The 19,606-nt window shown below is 40.1% G+C and overlaps 1 protein-coding gene across 2 annotated transcripts in view; it reads right to left on the minus strand.

Annotated features, from left to right (window-relative positions):
* Positions 1–301: 301 nt before the first annotated feature.
* Positions 302–19,606, minus strand: part of FOCAD (focadhesin) — a 294,494-nt gene continuing 275,189 nt past the window's right edge. The window contains exons 35-43 of one of the 2 annotated variants that reach the window (XM_007454953.1): positions 18,643–18,771; positions 16,184–16,299; positions 13,358–13,618; positions 12,073–12,162; positions 8,561–8,738; positions 6,936–7,033; positions 5,203–5,454; positions 3,102–3,177; positions 302–694 (exon numbers count right to left, since the gene is read on the minus strand). In XM_007454953.1, coding sequence (XP_007455015.1) covers positions 621–694; positions 3,102–3,177; positions 5,203–5,454; positions 6,936–7,033; positions 8,561–8,738; positions 12,073–12,162; positions 13,358–13,618; positions 16,184–16,299; positions 18,643–18,771 — 1,274 coding nt within the window. In that variant the 3' untranslated portion in view covers positions 302–620. The remainder of the gene's footprint in view (positions 695–3,101; positions 3,178–5,202; positions 5,455–6,935; positions 7,034–8,560; positions 8,739–12,072; positions 12,163–13,357; positions 13,619–16,183; positions 16,300–18,642; positions 18,772–19,606) is intronic. The other variant, XM_007454952.1, reaches the window with a different exon arrangement.

Raw genomic sequence — 19,606 nt, forward strand, 5'->3', positions numbered from 1 at the left:
CCCCTCCTTATTTTGAATTGGGTAACTTTCACTTGCATTCAAGAGACTCAAGCATAAAAAAATTATAGTCACCACTTACAAGTCTGATTTAGCAGTGTTTAACACCATGCTTATTATTTAAATGCGTATAGCAGTTCCAAGAGAGTGTTTTAGCAATAAGAGTAAGAAAACATGTCTAACTTACTGAGTCAATGAATATCCTCTGGAGACTTCATGGGAAACATCAGATTCCACTGTCACTGCTATAGTTTGGTTTTGCTAGCAAAACCTTCCCCATGCCTTAAAACAAAAGTCACATGCACAAAATTCACAGGATTATTTTACTAGAATTTAGTGGGGAGATGATATAATTAGATTTTCACAAAAAATCTTTAGATTGAACTCTAGCCAAATAAAAGAAAATCCAAGTTCTGGTTTCAGTCTCAAATGGCCTGGGTACTGAAGCAGTGGCCCCTGTCCTGGCGTGCACGGTTCAAGCTGTCGGTTGTGTGGCCACCCTTTCATGACCTTCAGCTCTCTGCATCATCTCAGTCAGCCGAGACACGAATTCTGAAAAATTCCTTCTGTCTGTATGGTTTTCCTCATCCAGCTGAGAATACTGCTGGCTACTGCAAAACTGTTTACCAACCATACGCTCTGGTCCATACAGCTTTCTTCGTAAACTCTGGGAGAACTCTCAAGGACAGCAGGGTGGCTAAGGGGACAAAAAATAAAGTGCACTGTTGCATTTGGTGGAGTTGCATTTGAAAAAGTCATTTAGATCAAAAAGGTGTCATTAGAACTTGGCTTGTTCTCACTCAGCTAATCATTAAGAATTCCTATCAAGCCTTAGAATTTTAATGGAAGAAAATGATTAATAAAGGTTGAGGAAAGGTTTCTTTTTTTTTTTTTAAGTTACCTTCAAACCAGTTAGTGGGAAATTCTGCATAATTAAAACAAAAACTGACTTCTGGGATGCTGGCAATGCTCTTTTTCTTCATCTGGGTGCTGATTACATAGGTATGTTCCCTTTGTAAAAATCTACTTGTGCGCTTTTCTACATGAATAAAACTTTTCCACTAAAAAAGTTTAATTGAAAGGTAAACAGGGCTTCCCTGGTGGTGCAGTGGTTAAGAATCCCCCTGCCAACGCAGGGGACACGGGTTCAAGCCCTGGTCCAGGAAGATCCCACATGCCGCGGAGCAACTAAGCCCGTGCGCCACAACTCCTGAGCCCACGCACCTATACCCCCGTGCTTCTGCAACAAGAAAAGCCACCGCAGTGAGAAGCCTGCACAGCTCAATGAAGAGTAGCCCCCGCTCACCACAAGTAGAGAAAACCCACGCACAGCAACGAAGACCCAATGCAGCCAAAAATAATTTTTTTTTAAAAATAAGGTAAACAAAGACAAAAAACCTGATTCTGTAATGAAGTTAGGTTCATGGGCTCAATGGAGCAAGTATGACTGTACTAAACTATATTTGAACACACACCTTAGCTGTCATGGGTCCCTCAAAGATCGATTTAAAGTAGGGAAGTTACATATAACCCCTCTAGGTAACTTATTACATATCTTATTTTAGAATACTAATGTAAATATATTGAGATTTAAAAAAAATATAATAGTGTGAGGGAATGAGGGTAAGCCAGAGCTACATAATAATTGTGTGTGACTCTAGTAAGCCCTTGAATACACGATCAAGTGAATATGTACTTCTTTGACCCAAATAACTATTTTCCTCGTCGGAATCAATTAGTATCTTCATGACCTAAGACAGTATATGTTGGGAACAACCAATGGAATTATAGACCCATGGCCATTAAAAATTAGTCCAAACTCCTCAAGGAAAATAAATGGAGGAAATCCTAGCAGCAAGTCTCTAGGGAATGGTCAAGTGAAAATATGTCAGACCACTGCCCTGATCCTCAGTGAAGTTCTGTGGTTGATCAGAATCACTGTCCTACACAGGCCTTCCCACCTACTTTGGAGGTAGGGAGAAGGACAAGAACCAACACATTAGATAATTCTTGCTTGTTAGGCAATCAATAGATTATACCATACTTAAAGCAAAATATGGTCAATTATCACAAGAGTAGGCCAGCAGGCAACTTTCCCAAGGTGAGACTCTTCAGTGCAGTAGCTTACAGCATGTCAGGGGCATCAACAGCAGCCACTGGTAGGATCCAAACCCCCAAGTCTCAAGATGTGAATGACAGTACAAGCTGTCTTGGACCACAGAGCCAATGCCCAGAAGACTTTTCAGATTTGAGTAAAAACATCTACATAATTTTCACAGAAAGATCATCTATATTTGTGGATCCCACAGTCATAGTTTAACAGTCAGTAGAGATGTATAAAAAACATGAAAATCATCTAAATACCTGGAAGCATGGAAAATGTCCAATTCCCTTGGCAAAATACTATGCAGCCATTAAAAATACTTACGAAGCCAATGTAAGAATGGGTTAAAATGATTTTAAGAGCTTCCCTGGTGGTGCAGTGGTTGAGAGTCCACCTGCCGATGCAGGGGACACGGGTTCGTGCCCCAGTCTGGGAAGATCCCACATGCCGCAAAGCGGCTGGGCCCGTGAGCCGTGGCTGCTGAGCCTGCGCGTCCGGAGCCTGTGCTCCGCAATGGGAGAGGCCACAACAGTCAGAGGCCCACGTATCACAAAAAAAAAAAAAAAAATGCTTTTAAAATAATTTTAAAGTATAAAAGGCAGTATTCAAAGTGTGTACGTACATTTTTCAATTGGCTCTGATTAGAAAAACGTTAATACTCATACACGGAGCAAAAACTTAGGAAAAACAATCAAAATTGTCATTGGGCAGTGGGATTCTGGATTCTTATTTGCTTATTTTTACTTTTCTGAATTTTTAAATTTTAAGTCGTATTTTATGATTATAATAAAACATTTAAAAACCATTTAAATAAAAATTAAATCTAAAGGCAATGCAACTTTTTTAACCACTTTCCAATTCAAGAATGCCACACTGGTGACAGCTTCATATTACTTCTCTAAACTGAACCAAGACAAGCCCTTTCAGGAGCCAACATACGCTAGGATGCTGTTCTGCAGCACAGACAACACTGGATGGGCATAAAGCGCAGAAGTGATACCTTTTAAAAGATTCCTGGACTTTGCTGAGAGGCCTTCTTTAGGGCTTTCCATGATGCTGAATAGCCAGTCAATGAACTAGAGTAAAAATGAAGAATGGTATCAGTGAAAACAATCTATCAGTAAGACATCATTCAAACCCTTGGGCCTGCACATATGAGTACCAGGGCAGTAGTCCTTGGACAATACCTGCCTGGGCTGGGAGAGTGGAGCGGAGATGGGGCCAGACACAAGAGATGGGAAAGTTGGAAATGGCTCTCATTTAGTTAAATGACCCAGCAAAGTCAAACCTCCTTCCTTTGCTGATTACCCTGGGACTTGCTGTAGCTTTTAAGAGTGGGGTAGGCATGGGCCCAGAGGGCCTCCTGTGTGCCATGAACATTCCATCTCATCACTCTTAGAGGCCCCAGAGAGGCTAAGAACCTTGCCCAAGTCCACTCCCAATGAATGGCACAGTCAAGATCTGAACGCATGTGCACCTGGCTTCAAAGCCTCACACTCCTCCTTCACATCATGCTGCCTGCCACCTGGTTCTGTGTGCATCAGGCCTAGGCTCCTAGGTGGGGTGGTAAATGGGGAAACACATCAGATGTAAAATATGTTTCTGTGGCTAAGAACAATATGTGCCCAAATGGATATGAAGCAAAGTTGAAATGCAAGAGAAAAGGCATAAAACAATTTACTAGGTAGACCCAAGCGTATTAGCTGCAAATAAATCCTGCAGATGAGGTAGAAACTCATAGTACTCATGAGTTTGACTGTTCTCCCAGGTGCAGCCAAAATTGTTTTTGAATTAGATACCGGATAATTTCGTTGACTGAATGTTGCCAATCTCGACTCATTGAAAAACACATATACTAGTTGTAGGTACTAGGATTTTTAACTTTGGACTAAAAAAAGAAAATATTCCTAATTCCCTGCTTTAATTAAAACTTTTTCTTTATTTTCTTTTCCTCAATTTTGTTTTATCATATCCTACTGGTAAGTAAATAAATCAGGTACTACAAATACATAATAGATGCAGGGTGTCTATACTGTAGTCCAAAATGAACAGGGTGTCCCAGGCCAGAAATAAGGGGATAGGATACCACATTTAAATTTATTTTCATTTAAAATGAAAAAGAAAACATAAAATTTGGGATAATAATACTAATGCTTATCAGGTTTAAGAAAACAAAGGCATTTTAATTGAGATGCTCAGTGAAGTTCATGGCTAAACTGTGGGTCCACAGCTCAGAAATATTTTTACAGATTAATGTTCAGATTTTAAGATTAAGCCACACAAAGTTGGCTTTAAGCTTTCAACCTCGTAAAAATCCAGTTTTGATTAAATGGGATTCAAAAATATCTTGCAGTCAACGATTCAAGACAGGTCAGAGCCACGTAATGAGAAAGGATGTACCGTATTTTCATATGCTCTTCACGACAGCTAGTAACCTGGGGAAACTCAGTATTAAAAACCAAAAGGTACTTCCTATAGTTTGGGTTTTTCTGAGGGCAAAGGTGATGACATTAGGCTTTTACAAATCTCCCCACGGTATCTCACACAGGCCAGAGGCACCTGGAACACACCTATCGCATGGAATGAGCTGTGGGGAACCTTAAATATGGCAAAAGATGGATACTCCAGATTCGCATCTCCCTGGAGGATTTCCTGGACCCATCCCCAGACATTGTTGATCACCCCCCTCCCCTGCTCATCACCACTGTATCCTTATACCATCTTGCAACCTTGAACTAGCCTTCCTGTCTGTCCTCACTCTGAAATTCTGAGCTCTCAGAGACTTATTCATCCTTTTATCCCCAGGATCAAGAACACATGTGTCTTCAATAAATGAAGGCAAGTATAAGCTTTTCTTTCCACTTCACCCCTAACTGTGAGCAAGTTGTTGCTGTTGTCACTGTTGTTTTTAGTCAGCGGTTACCCTGAGCCTGGGCTAGCCTCAATCTCTGAGGCTCTGCATCTGGCTGAGATTTGAGGCTGACTAGGAAAGCCTGTAGTGTGACTCAGGTTTCACTTAACTCCCACCTCAATTCTACAGCAGAAACTGCTGGAGAGAAAATGGCCGCCTGCCCTGACAAGCAGGTGGCTGCCAACCTCACCTTCTGGGTCTGTTCCTTCCATGGCTCTTTCTGCAGCAGAAGAGGCATGCTACTGGGAAGGAGAGTGACAGCCTCCTGCACAGTGACCCTGTGCAAGGGACTTCTGCCAAGGAACCTTGATGCTGGCCCAGCTGGACCATTTTCCTGATGCCATGGCAACCAACTGGCACTGAGGCCAAGGAGCAGAGGGGCAGCATGGTCTGCCCATGCAACCACTGCTGCTGCAAATATCAGCAACAAGAAATCCAAAGCCTACAGTAGAAATAGGAACAAGGTCAGGTCACATGCTTTAACAATGCAAAGTAACACATGTTCACATACACAGCCCCCATCATGAAGCGATGTTATCTTCCCCTTCACTCAAACCTTCTGCCTGCCCCACCCCTACCCCAGAAGAGGGACTGGACCGAATAGCAAACTATTTCCATGCTTAATGAAGAGGCATTTTGGGGTTTCAGAAGGTTTGAAGGATCCTCTTTTGTGAGGACAGAAGGCCCAATAGTTTCATTATTAGCGTTCTAACATTTCAAGAGAAACATAATTTATTTAACACCTAATCATACTGAGATCCAAACATTCCTCTGTTTTGGTGTTTTCAAAGAGATTTAAAAATTAATTAAGAGAGATACAGACAGGGATATTTAGGTTTATTATGTGGCCAAAACTGATTTTCAAAAATATGTATAGTGTATTCTGTTTTTAAACAGAAACAAGTGACTCTCCACATGCATTAAAAAAAATGTTTAGAATCCATGCATTTAGATTTTATAGTCTAATCTAGACACTTGTAGAAATGGTGGTAACAAGGGCTACCTCTGAGTTACTGTACTACTGTGATTTAAATTCTTCTTCTTTCTGTTTATCTGTATTTTCTAAGTTTCAAAAGATTTTGTAAGAAAGGAGAGAAGGTTAATACAAACTGGAAATCAGAATAAAGAGAGGAAAGATTATGCTAACTCAAAAAAAATTTTTTTTAAGTACCCCCTCAATCTCTTAAAATGCCTAATCTCACTAATGAAAATTTCAAAAAGACATACAACTCTGCAGAAGAGCTGGGCAGAATATCAAACAACATCCCAGGTTATGCATATTTTGCTCACACAGCAAACAGGAGACCCATGAAACATGGCTATGGAAAAATACTAAAATAAAATGCATGTTGGGCAGCTGAGTCAAGAAAATGAGGAGAGTAGGAAAGTGCTGTCCTTCATTTTTTAATCTTTTTTTGTTTTACTCACCCAGTACTAGTGGTGGTTAACCTTTTTTGGGTCATAGGTCATTTTGCAGGTGGGTGAAAATTTCCCTCCAATATATGCATGTTAAGTATTGGCACAAACAGATTACTTGCATACACTTCAAGAACCCCTCCAAACCAGGTGTTTGAAGCCGTGCTCTGGGCCAGTGCGGAGGCCAGAGCCCTGTACCCCAGTCTTTGTGGGGTCCAGCCCAAGTACACAGGATCCCAGTTTCCCCCTCCAGCTAGAATCCTTTGTGTACTGCCTGTCAAGGAACGTGTTCTGTTGAAAATATTTTTCAAAGGGCAGCCATGGGCATCTCCTAAAGCCTGGTAAGAACATCCGTTTCCTTGTGACGTCAGATAATCGTCATCCTTGTTTCCCAAAAATAAAAGGAAGGAAGGAAAGAAAGCTGCAAGCAGCAACATGTGCCTCTTTTGGTAGAGTAAATATCCTCTATATTTTAAGGAAGCCACAAATGACTCCTCTACATTTTACCTCGTTAAGAGCCACATTCTGAACAGACGCTGACTGGTAAGCAACATTTCTGATATAACCCATCAGTTCCAAGAGCCACTCCATTCTCTTCAACAAGCCTGAAACAAAAGGATATTTCTTACCAGACCATCAGCGATTACCATCATAACTAAAGCAGAACACCCACCGAGGACTCTGTGCGACAGTTTCAAGTCCTTTTATGGTACCTGAGACTTGTGCTAACCCATGAGAGAGTTTTTGATACTATTCACATCAGATGACCATATTTTGGTCTTTATTTTTAAAAGCTAATTTATTCTTCAAATCTGTGATAAAATGGTGAAATGCATTTGTTGGAGTTGCTCAACATGAAACACACTAGGAGAAACTGGGCATGCCAACTAGTTAGTAGTGTTAAATCTTTGATAACTAGTTGTTTTTATAGTCCTCCCTTGCTTAAATATTCCCAATTTATGCAAAAATAGAGAATACCTATCCTAAAGACATTAAAAACAAACAACAAAAAACAAAACCCAGCTATTACAGGCTAACTGGAGAACAAACATCAACATAAATATTAATTTTTCCTTTAAAAAAATGAGGATTTTCAGCACAGCAGAGATTACTTGGAAACATCTTAAAATTTAGTGCATGAGAGGAAAATGGTAACTAAATTTGAACGCCAGCTAGTTAGGACCAAAGGCAATATCACATTTGTTTCCTTCATGTATCTTCATGCTTAATAGGGAGTACCTGCTAGTTTTCTGCCTGATAAATACACTTTTGAGTTAGAATAAAAAATCTCATTTCTCATCACAGGTTCACTTTTCACTGGGCTGGCGCTACTGTGGACATGAGACAACTCTCTCAGTTGCCAAAGAGGAGAATGAATCAAAATTTCCTACACAGTCTTGCAAAGAGTATTACAATTGTATTTGTCAGTTTTCTCTCAAAGCCTTCAAGGTACAAGAGATGGGGATGATGGGTCACAAGGGCTTCCCAGCCACGTCTGATCTGCTGAAGCCAGATGCCTTCAGGACCTGAATGTAGACTTGAGAAATTATAAGCATATGACCAAAGGCATGGAGGAGAAATGAGGGAGCTCCCTCTTTAGATGATTATTAAAGTATAAATGTCTAAAATGGTCTAAAAGTTGCACCATTCATTAGCAGAGCTTCATGCCTGCAGCTTCTGGCTTGAGGATGTAGTAAGGGTGTCCAGATTTTATTCTTCTCATTCCTGAGAACTTCTTCTATAGAATAACTAATTTGTTGTTGCTGCTTTCTTTTTCTCTTTGTAAAATGACCACCCAAAAGCCGTTTTCATGAAAACATCAGGAAGAATCCATCAGCATCCATCTGCTTGAGAAAGGAAGCAGGCAGAATCAACCTGATAAACTTGTTTATGTCTCTGAGGGCCTGGAGGGTCAAAGACAAAAGTCACCAGTAGAATTCATTCCCACCTCCAAAGAGTTGATGTTGTGAGCTGTAACTGCTGGTTTCTATCCAAGGTGCTACTCATTTGGGGTAACAAGGCCTCGCCTGTGTCAAGAAGCACTAAACTAGTTAAGTTGAGGAAACAATTACAACCTAAAAGATGGTAGGTACATCTTTCTGTTCCTGATGTTCGCCTCCAGCTGCCCTTACCGGTGTTGGCGTGGCTCACAATCCGTGCCTGGTATAAGCTGTGCAGTATCATCCAGGCCAGTGTGTCTTTTTCATGGTGCCGAATAGCAACACTGAGCACATCAGTCAAGCCCATCAAGGGGAATCGTCCTTGAGAGACCAAGTATAGTCTGACAAAGGCAGCCTTTTCTAGGCTGTTCTGCAAAAAAGCAAATTGCTCAGTTACTATTAAATTAACTGAAATTGTTATAGGACCTCGGGGCACGGGCAAAAGAGAAAGGGTGTGTTTGAAGTTGATTACCATTCCAAATACTAAAACTGTTCATTTCCTGCACTGTGTGACCTAGCTGTCTGCATGCTATCTTAAAATGTACCTACAGACAGATGGTTGTAATGTCACCTCCTGTTTTCTCATAAAAACCATAAATGATTTCAGGGGTTAATTGGTGAGGATATTTAGTAAAGATACACAAATAATAATAATGATAACTAACAAATACAGTACTTATGTGCTAGGCACCATTCTAAGCACTTAACCTGTGTTAATTTGGCACTTCACAAAGTGTGGTACACAGACCTATGGGGCACCCCAAGACCCTTTTAGAGGGTCTGTGAGGTCAAACTATATTCATAATAAGAATATTATTATTCATAATAACATAGTAATGTTCATTGTATTTTTCACTGACACTTGCAATTTTTTAAAAAGCTAGTTTCATTTAAAATATCCTTTAAACAATAAAAATTACTAGTTTTGTTAAACCTCTGCCCTTGAGTACATCTTTGTAATATTCTGTATGACCAAATGGGAAGTATGCATAAAAGACTTGTGCTGCATCCCCAAGTGTGATGGTCATCTCAAGGAGAAAGTTGTGAGAATGAGTTGTGAGCTGAAATAGCCACTCTACTCATGGAACGCCATTTAGTTGAAAAGAATAATTGATGGACAAACTACGGTTATGACAACTGAGTATTTGATTATTTTTTAAAAGTGAAGGAAGTAAGACTGTCACTTCAAGGAAAATACTTGACAGTATTTATTGCCAATGATACAATGTGAGCTTTTAAGTGAAAATTAGATTTTTGGAAAATCTGTATCTGCTACTATGACTTTAGTAGCCCATACGTAAAAGACTTTTCTGATGAAGTTGCTGGTGATACTGACAAATGTGATGTTTTGATATTTTATAATGAATTGTACCAACATTTGGAAGATTTTCAAAATTTAGTGACTCAGTATTTTCCAAATGACCAATATATCTTACAAATCTTGCAATAATCTCTTACAAAATCATGCATTGGTAAAAGACCCAGAGTGCAATGGACCAATGGATTTTAATGTAACAGAGTATGTGAAGTTCACTGATATGGTTTCAGATTCCACATTTCAACTAACCTATAAGAAACCAACACTTGCTGAGTTTTGGTACAGTATCAAAGAAAGACATCCCCAATTATCAGAAAAGACTGTTAACACACTCTTCCCCATTCCATCTACGTATCTGTGTGAGACTGAATTTTCTTCACATACTTCACCCAAACAACATCACAACAGATTGAATGAAGCAGCAGCTGTGAGAATCCAGCTGTCTTCTATTAAGCCAGACAAGAGACTTACAAAAATGTAAAACAATGCCACTTTCTCACTAATTTGTTTTTTGGAAAATAGTTTTTTCTTACATATGTTAAGATGCAATGGGTTTATTATTATTACTTTTAAGTAAATATTTTAAAATTTTTCTAGTTTTAATTTCTAACATGGTAAATATTGACAGATATAATCCACATAAATAAAAGCTCTTTGGAGTCCTCAATAGTTTTTAAGACACTAACGTAGTCCCGAGACCAAAAAGTTTGAGGGCCACTGAATTACACATTTAATTCTAACACTGAGCAATAGATTACTATTATCATCCCTCCTTTACAGATGAGGAGACTGAAGCACAGAAGTTAGGCAACTTGCTTACTGCCACAGAGAGTAAGAGCTGAAACCCAAGGAGTCTGAGCTCTTCACCTGTACCTTCTTCTTACCTGTGTTCTTTTTAGAAATGAATAGAAAACATAGGGCTCAGAGGAACACATTAACTCTTTTGGGGACACCAGAACAGGATTTAGAATGTTCTAGTGACAATCTTCTGAATGGCACTTTAGAAACCCAAGTGAATAACAGCAACTTTTAGCTCTAGGTACCCCAAAGTACATTATATTAATTACTTCGAACAATGTAACATGAATATAACAAGTTGTAATAAATTACATGAACGTAATAATTATGATAATAAGTTATTACTGAGTATTTGCCTTGGGTCGGGCACTTGCCCAACAACTTAACATGGATTAAGCCATTTAACTCTCAAAACAACCCTAATAGGTAGGCGCTATTATCTCCCTTTTATAGATCAGGAAACCGAGGCAGAGAGAGATTATGACACTTCACCAATGTCACATTGCTAGTAAATGAGAGACTGGCTTTCATACCAGGGCAGTGAGGCTCCAGAGTCCACTCTCTCAAGCATTTCCTTATACCGCTTATCCTTGCTTAAAACAAACTAATCTCCAAAAGGCCGATATTCCAAATATTCTAACAGTGCTTCTCAAACCTTAGGATGAACCACAATCACCGGGAGGGACTGTTAAAACACACACCACTGGGCCTCCCTCCAGGGTTTCTGATCGAGTAGGTCTGGAGTGAGACTCCATAATTTTCATTTCTCATCACTTGCCAGGCTGATGTTGTGGGTCCGTCGGCCACAGTTTGAGCATCACAGCTATACAATGCAGAGGATTCAAGGATTCAACTTAACAGGCCAACCTGCCATATAGTGAAATAAATGATAAGATGACCACCCACGATGTGAGGGCTCACAGTCCTCTAGACCTTTGGTATTACCTGGTATGCAGGGATGCCATTTGAATAAGTAGGTCCCGTTGGGATGTACTTACTTTAAAAAATTATTCATTTTTTATCTGCAATTCAAATTTAACAAGGTATCTTGTATTATATTCTAAATCTGGCAACTTTACTCTTATGCTGCTTTTTGCTTATTCATCCTTTGATTTGGTATGGGTCTGAGAGGTACTTGTTATCTTGTGTAAGTGATAATAGTGTTTGTTTTTCAATCAGCCACCTTTCTTCATTCCAAAAGGATAAGTATCAGGTGAAGAAAAATAAATGTGCCTTCCATGCACCAGAAAGTTCTTTGGTCAGAATATTTCCATTCTTGTGGATTTTGTATTGAAGATGTCTTGTACTTATTTTTGCTCATCAGTAACACTAAAATGTTCTTGACAAAGTGGGATTAATTAGGTTAAAAAGTTATTCATTCATCTATCCATTTATATACTACTACATATCCAATCATACTAGGCTGGACATGAGACCCCACAGTGAAAAAGATGGTTTCCTGAAATTAGCCAGTAACAAACAAATACGAAGCAAAGCTAGCTTCAGCCAAAAGGATACTATACAATTGAGTACACCTCAATTGTACTTTCCACCTCAATAATAAAAAAACACATAGATATGTTATTACCTCAGTAATCTGGGCAACCCGATTGGCTTCATCGTCTGTCATTTCCGAGAGGCATTTTGCTACACTGATATACAGCTCTAGATCATTTCTCTGGTAAAGAAAAATCCAAGCATGTCAAAATACAGTGTAAAATAACACGTATATTCTCAATGTTCTGACAAAATCATTAGATTTGCTTATCTCCACAAACAGTAGCTGATGAGATTTTAATTTTAACCAAGCCAAAGCTCGTGACCAATTTTTATCATTTAAAAAACATCTTTTGGGCTTCCCTGGTGGCGCAGTGGTTGAGAGTCCACCTGCCGATGCAGGGGACACGGGTTCGTGCCCCGGTCCGGGAAGATCCCACATGCCGCAGAGCGGCTGGGCCCGTGAGCCATGGCCGCTGAGCCTGTGTGTCTGGAGCCTGTGCTCTGCAACAGGAGAGGCCACAACAGTGAGAGGCTCACGTACCACAAAAAATAAAATAAATTAAAAAAAAAAATCTTTCCTGTTGTTGTGTGTATTTTGTTTGTACTTTTTTCTTCTTATCAGAACCCATCATTCTGAATGGATTTTTAACTTCTTTGTACAACTACATTTCAGAAGTCTGTTGGGGGAGAGGCAAGGCTAGTATTAAGTCACTTGATGTAAATAGTGGTCAGACAATACGCCCAAGGACTCCCCAGGTGTAAAGTATAAGGGTTTCTTTTTTTTTTATTTTTTAAATTTATGCCTCCGTTGGGTCTTTCTTGCTGTGCCAGGGCTCTCTCTAGTTGCAGCGAGCGGGGGCTACTCTTCGTTGCAGTGGCTTCTCTTGTTGCGGAGCACGGGCTCTAGGCATGTGGGCTTCAGTAGTTGTGGCTCATGGGCTCCAGAGTGCAGGCTCAGTGGTTGTGGCATAAGGGCTTAGTTGCTCCACGGCATGTGGGATCTTCCTGGGCCAGAGTTCGAACCCATGTCCCCTACGTTGGCAGGTGGATTCTTAACCACTGTGCCACCAGGGGAGTCCAAGTGTAAGGATTTCTGAACATGCTCATCTTCTACAGGCATTTGGTAAAAGGCCTAAGAGCAAACTTCCTGGTGCCACACTGGTTAACCTGCTTCTAAGCGTGATCAAAACTTTGGTTCTAAATATTCAACCTCAATTTAGATCTTGGAAGCAAACATTCTTAGTGAAGAATGTGGTTATTTCTTGCTAGCCTTCCCACCACATTCTTAAAACATACACCTCCCTGCTTTGCCAAAAGGCTTTAAAAAATCCCAAACATAAATTGTCAGGAATGTAAATATTTTTGTTCCTCACCCGAATCTTATTTGGCAGAAGGTCAAAAATTTTCCCAGTAGCTTTGCTGAGCAGACTCCAGAGGTGGTAGGCAGGGCTGCGCTGTTTCATGGCCTGGCTCAGACCCTGTAAGGCACTCAGGCATAACTCAGGTTTGGAGAGTGGGGAAGCTGCTTTAAAAACTGTCACCATTAAGCTTTCAACAAAACCCACGATCTGTTCATCAGAGACATGTTTTATCCACGAAGGCACAGATAGCAGGAGGTATTTCTTGATATTCAGCTGAAAGCAAAACAGAAGAGGTCAGATGTAAACAGGCAAGTCTGGGTTTGTAATATGCTCAAAACCTCTAGGTCATCACTGTGTTTGAAAGATAAAAGGTTCAGGTGAAACATAAAAAGTTCAGGTTGTTTCCTAGACCCTCATTTCCCCACAGCTTCATGGTCTAACGGACCACCGATGCATGTAATTTTAGCGGCTGCGGTGACTTCTGATCCAGGGTGACTCGTGTGGATATATGGTATCTGCCAATCCATCTGTGAACTACTCAGCTTAAACCTTGGATCTCTTCAGCGAGGGGAATAAAATGCTACTTCTAAAAGAACATGAAAGTTGCTATTCAGTCTTTAAAGGTCACATTCTCTGGCAAGAAAAGCTCCTGAAGATGAAGGCTCAACTGCTGGAAATCAACTAAACAGAATATCTATTATTATTCATTTCTTCTTCTGAGGAAGAATAAAGAAATAATGAGGGGAACTGGCATTCTGGGGCCATTTCTGAGCAAAGAAGAACCAGCCGAGCATGTGGAACTGACCATAGCATCTTAAGAGTTCAGGAGAGCTAAGAAGGGGCATAGTTAATGATAGCTGTGAGCCACAGACTTTGAGAAAGCAGGCTTCAAAAATTCTTAGAAACATTAAGTATGATACTAAAGGAGCAGCAAGTCTAAAAGAAGTGCTTTAAAAAATAAAATCTGACAAAAACCAGTAAATTTCAAAAAAAGATCAATGTAGCTTCGTGAGTTACAGATTTCATGTTAAAAAACATGCCATTTCAGATCATTTTTTAAATGAGCAGGTACATAATTTAAAAAATGAATTTACAAACTTAATTTGTTAATTAACAAAGATAATAAGAAAGGTTCCTAATCAAGGACAAATGCAAAAAAAAAAGAAATAGGACAGATCTAAAAGAGAAATGGAAGGATAACTAAAACCTAGAAAAATGTCTGAGATCAAAAAAACAGGCTGTTAGAATTATAGATGATTCAAAAGGAAGGAAGCATTAACAGAACAGTGTTCAAGACACAGGCTTTTGAGTCAGCCGGACTCTTCCATTTATTTGATATGTAAACTTTGATTAACCTCCATTTGCTTCAGTTTATCAACCTATAAAATGGAAATAAAATCTACTTCTCAAAAGTGAAATAAACCAGACACAAAAGATATAATACTGTACAATTCCATTCTAAAGAATTTCTAAAGTTTATATGAAATTTAAATTTATATGAAAGTTCCTTAAAGAAGGCAAAATTATAGAGACAAAAAGAACAGTAGTAGCCTGAGTCTGAGATTGGGAGTGGGGATTAACTATAAGTAGGCACGATGGAACTTTTTGGAGTGATGGAAATATTATTGGTGATGGATGAAAATATATAAATGTACTAAGACTCATCAAATTATACACTTAAAATAGCCATATTTTATGGAATATAAATTATAACTCAATAAAGCTGTAAAAAAAAAAAAATTGGCCTGTCAGGGTTGAAGAGAGATTAAATCTGATGTCTGAAAGTACTCATTGAGTGCTTACCAGTAGCAGGTACATAACAAGTGCTCATTAAGTGGTAGCTAAATGGGAGCTGTTTGGAGCAGACAGGTAATAACAGCTGATGGAAAGGATGCAGACCTCAATAACACTGACCTTCAATTAAAAAGAATCAGGAGATGTAGGAAAGCTTAAAAAAAAGTACAGAGTAGAGACTAAAGCCAAAAGACTGAGGAAATAATAAGAGGGTTTTGCACTATCCTCAAAGAATTAATGCCTCCTAGAATAGAAGAATAACAAAGAGGAGATCATTTAGCTTATAATTAATTGGTAAACCTCTAAGGAATCATGGAATGTGGTTTTTTTGGGGGGGTTCTACCTTGAAATGTACCCAAAATTATACATCTTTAAATAATCTCACCCTATTCTTCCTACCTACCCTTAGAAGGTAAGAAGGTGCCCTGGAAGGTGCTGGCTCCCTCTATACCCTGGAAGGTGCTGGCCCCCTCTATCATAAATACCAGGCTAGATCACTTCTCCCTCAGCACTTTACTCAAGCTGAACACCATTGGCAGAGATGTTCTACTCTCTCCACATACACCTTCCCACTTATATTCCCTTGTGTCTCTAACTTGATGCCTAATGAAATCCTACCAAGCCTTCAAGGCTCGCCTTAATTGCTGCCTTTCTGTGAAAGGGAGGGATAATTTATCCAGTGTGTGTGGATTTGCCTTTCTTTTAATACCCACTGAAACGACTGCATATCATATAAACAAACCCAGGTTCCAATAACTGTACAACTTTCTACCTGTATGGTCTTGAGAAAGGAATTTTAATATCTCTGATCATCACTGTCCCTTTTTCTTGTAATAAATGGTAGCTGAAAGCATGAATGGTGATGGCTATGGCAGAGTTCTGTGTCCCACAATTTTCCAATTTGCTGTCCAGCTATTGTCAAGTCCTCACTGTGAAATCCCATTTGTCCACTCTTGACTTTGAGAGCTCACACACAAATGAATGTTGATCTCCCCCAAAAGAACCATATCCTTCTGTTGCTCAACATCCTTAATTACTACATACACTCAGACCATGGATCAGTGGTGGCATCACCCATATTCCCAACAGTGCAGCTACATTCTGGGATGACTGAGCCTGGGTCACCATAATTTCAAGACACAGTTGCTGAATCTCTTCACCTGAAAGAGAAGAAAGGAAAAAAATACCTGTAATATAGCTGCTTCTCTTAACTCATATTCAGTCTTCAATGTCTCAAATCAGACATCTAAACGTAAAAGAACTTGTGTGTAATGTCTAAAGGTAATGGAACTTCAGCAAACTATAAGGTATTTCAAGAGACGTTTTTAGTTACGAAGCAAAAGAACGTACCCACTGTATGAGGCCTGAGTTTTGGAACTGGCAAGGATCTTGAAATAGCTCAGGAAAGTTCTCTTGTGATGTCTAGACAAACCTAAACACTCAAATACTATTAAAAATTTGAGAAAATTCTAGCTAAAAATCTCGTTTCTGTTTTTCTCTCCTCTCCATCTTACATTCAGCACATAGACAAATCTGGAAGGACTTAGAGATGTAGCCACGTTCTCTAGTGACCCAGTTTTTTTTTTTTTTTTTTTTTGCAGTACGCGGGCCTCTCACTGTTGTGGCCTCCCCCATTGCGGAGCACAGGCTCCGGACGCGCAGGCTCAGCGGCCATGGCTCACGGGCCCAGTCGCTCTGCGGCATGTGGGATCTTCCCGGACCGGGGCACGAACCCGTATGCCCTGCATCGGCAGGCGGACTCTCAACCACTGTGCCACCAGGGAAACCCGTGACCCAGTCTTTTTAAGCCTGATCCCAGTCGGCAGATGCATCTTCCCAACCAGACCTTTTCTTTTTACTAAGGCTTTTTACTAAAACACCAACATCTTCAATATAGCACACAAAAGCAGGGGAGGGGCAGGGGAACATATTTTTCTGGAAACATAGTATGGTGAGATCTGGAAGCACAGTATGGTGAGATCATATCTTATATAGGATTAGGTTCAAATGAAAATTGTGTTCAGTCAAAATAATCTTTGATTATCCCTTAAACTGTACATAAATTATAGTATACAAATCTTTTTGTATATCATATGTAAGTAAGCACCTACTGTAAAAGAGCACTCACGGCAAATACACACACATATACAATTTCTAGCACTGTTAAAGTTGTTCTCCCTCTTTTTTTTTTTTTTTTGGAGGGGGGGGGCAAATACATGCATCTAAATTTGCCTATGCTAATACTCTAACTCCATACTAGAGGTTGCTGTGGACAAACTGAGATGTGCATTCCCTTTGCCTCTCACCACAAAGTTCCTGTGGTAAACAGAATAATGGCCCCCAAAGATGCCTATATCTAATCCCCGGAACTTGTGAATATGTTCTCTTGTATGGCAGAGGAACTTTGCAGATGTGATTAAAGTTAAAGACCTTGAGATAAGGAGATTATCCTCGATTACTGAAATAGACCCATTAATCACATGAATCCTTAAATATGGAAAACCTTTCCTGTCTTCAGAGAACCAGAAAGATGACAGCATAAGAGGTCTTCAGCCCTCTGTTGTTTGCTTTGAAGATGGAGAAAGGGGGCCACAAGCCAAGGAGTATGGGCATCCTCTAGAAGCTGGAAAAGGAAGGGGAATGGATTCTCCCTGTCTTAGTCTGTTTGGACTGTTAAAATGAAACACTACAGGAATTTATTTCTCACAGTTCTGATGGCTGGAAGTCCAAGACCAGGGTGCCAACATGGTTGGGTTCCGGTGAAAGCCCTTTTCTAGGTTGCAGACTGCTGATTTCTTGCTGTGTCCTCACACTGTGGAAGGGACTGGGGAGCTCTGTGGGGCCTCTTTTATAAGGGCAGTAATCCCATTCATGAGGGCTCCACCCTCATTACCTAATCACCCTCAAAGGCCCCACCCTCTAATACCATCACATTGAAGTTTAGGTTCTCAACATGAATTTTCAGGGAACACAAACATTCAGGCCACATCATTCCCCTGGGCAACTAGGAAGGAATGCTGTTCTGCTGATATCTTGATCTTAGCCCAGTGAGAACCATGTTGGACTTCTGACCTACAAAACTATAAGATAATAAATTTGTGTTGTTTCAAGCCACTAAGTCTGTGATAATTTGTTACAGCAGTAATAGCAAACTAATACAGCATCCCATAGGGCATTTCCTTGAAACCTGGAGTTCTCAAAATGCAGCTTGATAACCATCAAACCAGGCTTTCTGGGACCTGCACCACACGCCCAGCGACATGCACCATCTCAGTCGAGTATTGTTTTGATGAGTGTATCTGGTCTGTGTCTCCAAACCTCCTTCCCCTCCCCCTCAGCTATTTAGAAAGTGACTCAATGAAAGTAACCCAGCTGTCCCATCCAAGAAGACAAACCTCAAGTACCCAGACGTCCATCCAGTCACTACCAATTGTGACACACAATTTTCTATTCAGGTCACATCCTAAAAGCAGAGTCTGAAGACCTAAAAACATGATATTTACCAAAGTTTAGCCTCATAAGTGGAGAGAGGAGTGCAGCCCAGTTCACAGGAGGATACTGGTAGCTTTCTCCAACAGTTGCTATGGGTTTCATCACAACTTTGAGAAGGGAAGGAGGCACAGATTCAGGACCTGCAACAGAAAGGAAAAAAATAATAAAATACCTCAATAGCATCATGAAACTGGAACATGCCAACTTTCCCTCCTTTCTACTAGTTTCAAAGGATTTGGTGTCACAGCTTCAACTGTGTTCAACCTTTCAATTCTCATTTGCTAGAAACTTTGCTCCCTCTGTTCTTCTCTCTCTTACTTGTCTCCATTCTTTCCCTCTTGTCTGAATAGGAATATTCCACATTGCTACTTAACTCTCTTCCATGTCCTCTCAAGTCTTTTCATCAAGCTTCCTACAAAGAGTAACTTACTCTACATTATTGCCTTATTGCTCGCTCACTCCTTAATCCACTTCTAGAAAAGGAGACAATCACTACCACTCAGGTCCATCTCCTTCTCAGGAGAATTGTTTACCTTCAGTCCCTGTGGCTCTAAATGGTACATTCTGTCCCACGTGATCCCTGCTTCTTCTCTTCAGCCTGTGCCATGGCTGACTGCTCCACAGGTGAGCACCGGATGTAAGAGCTAATCCATAGGTTAACCAGCTATCCGTGAAATAGCACCATGTTCTTTTCTTTTTATTTTGTTTTTCAGGTGGAAGGTAATTTGAAATTGAAAAAAATGAGACACTCTAGCAGTTCTAAGTGCAGCCATAAGGTGAAGCCAGGGTTGGAGTAGCCATTGAGGGCCATATAGAAGTGAAGTTACAAGGAGGTCAGAAATGATGTATGAAAAAGTAGCAGACCAAGAAGGAGAAGTAACTGCAGCAGCAGGATCAACATAAGCAGCAGAAGGGAAATAAGCATTAGCAGAAAGAGAAGCAGAATCAGCAAAAGGAAAAGCATCAGCAGGAAAA

Source organism: Lipotes vexillifer, unplaced genomic scaffold (assembly GCF_000442215.2).
Source record: "Lipotes vexillifer unplaced genomic scaffold, Lipotes_vexillifer_v1.1 scaffold317, whole genome shotgun sequence".
NCBI lineage: Eukaryota > Metazoa > Chordata > Mammalia > Artiodactyla > Lipotidae > Lipotes > Lipotes vexillifer.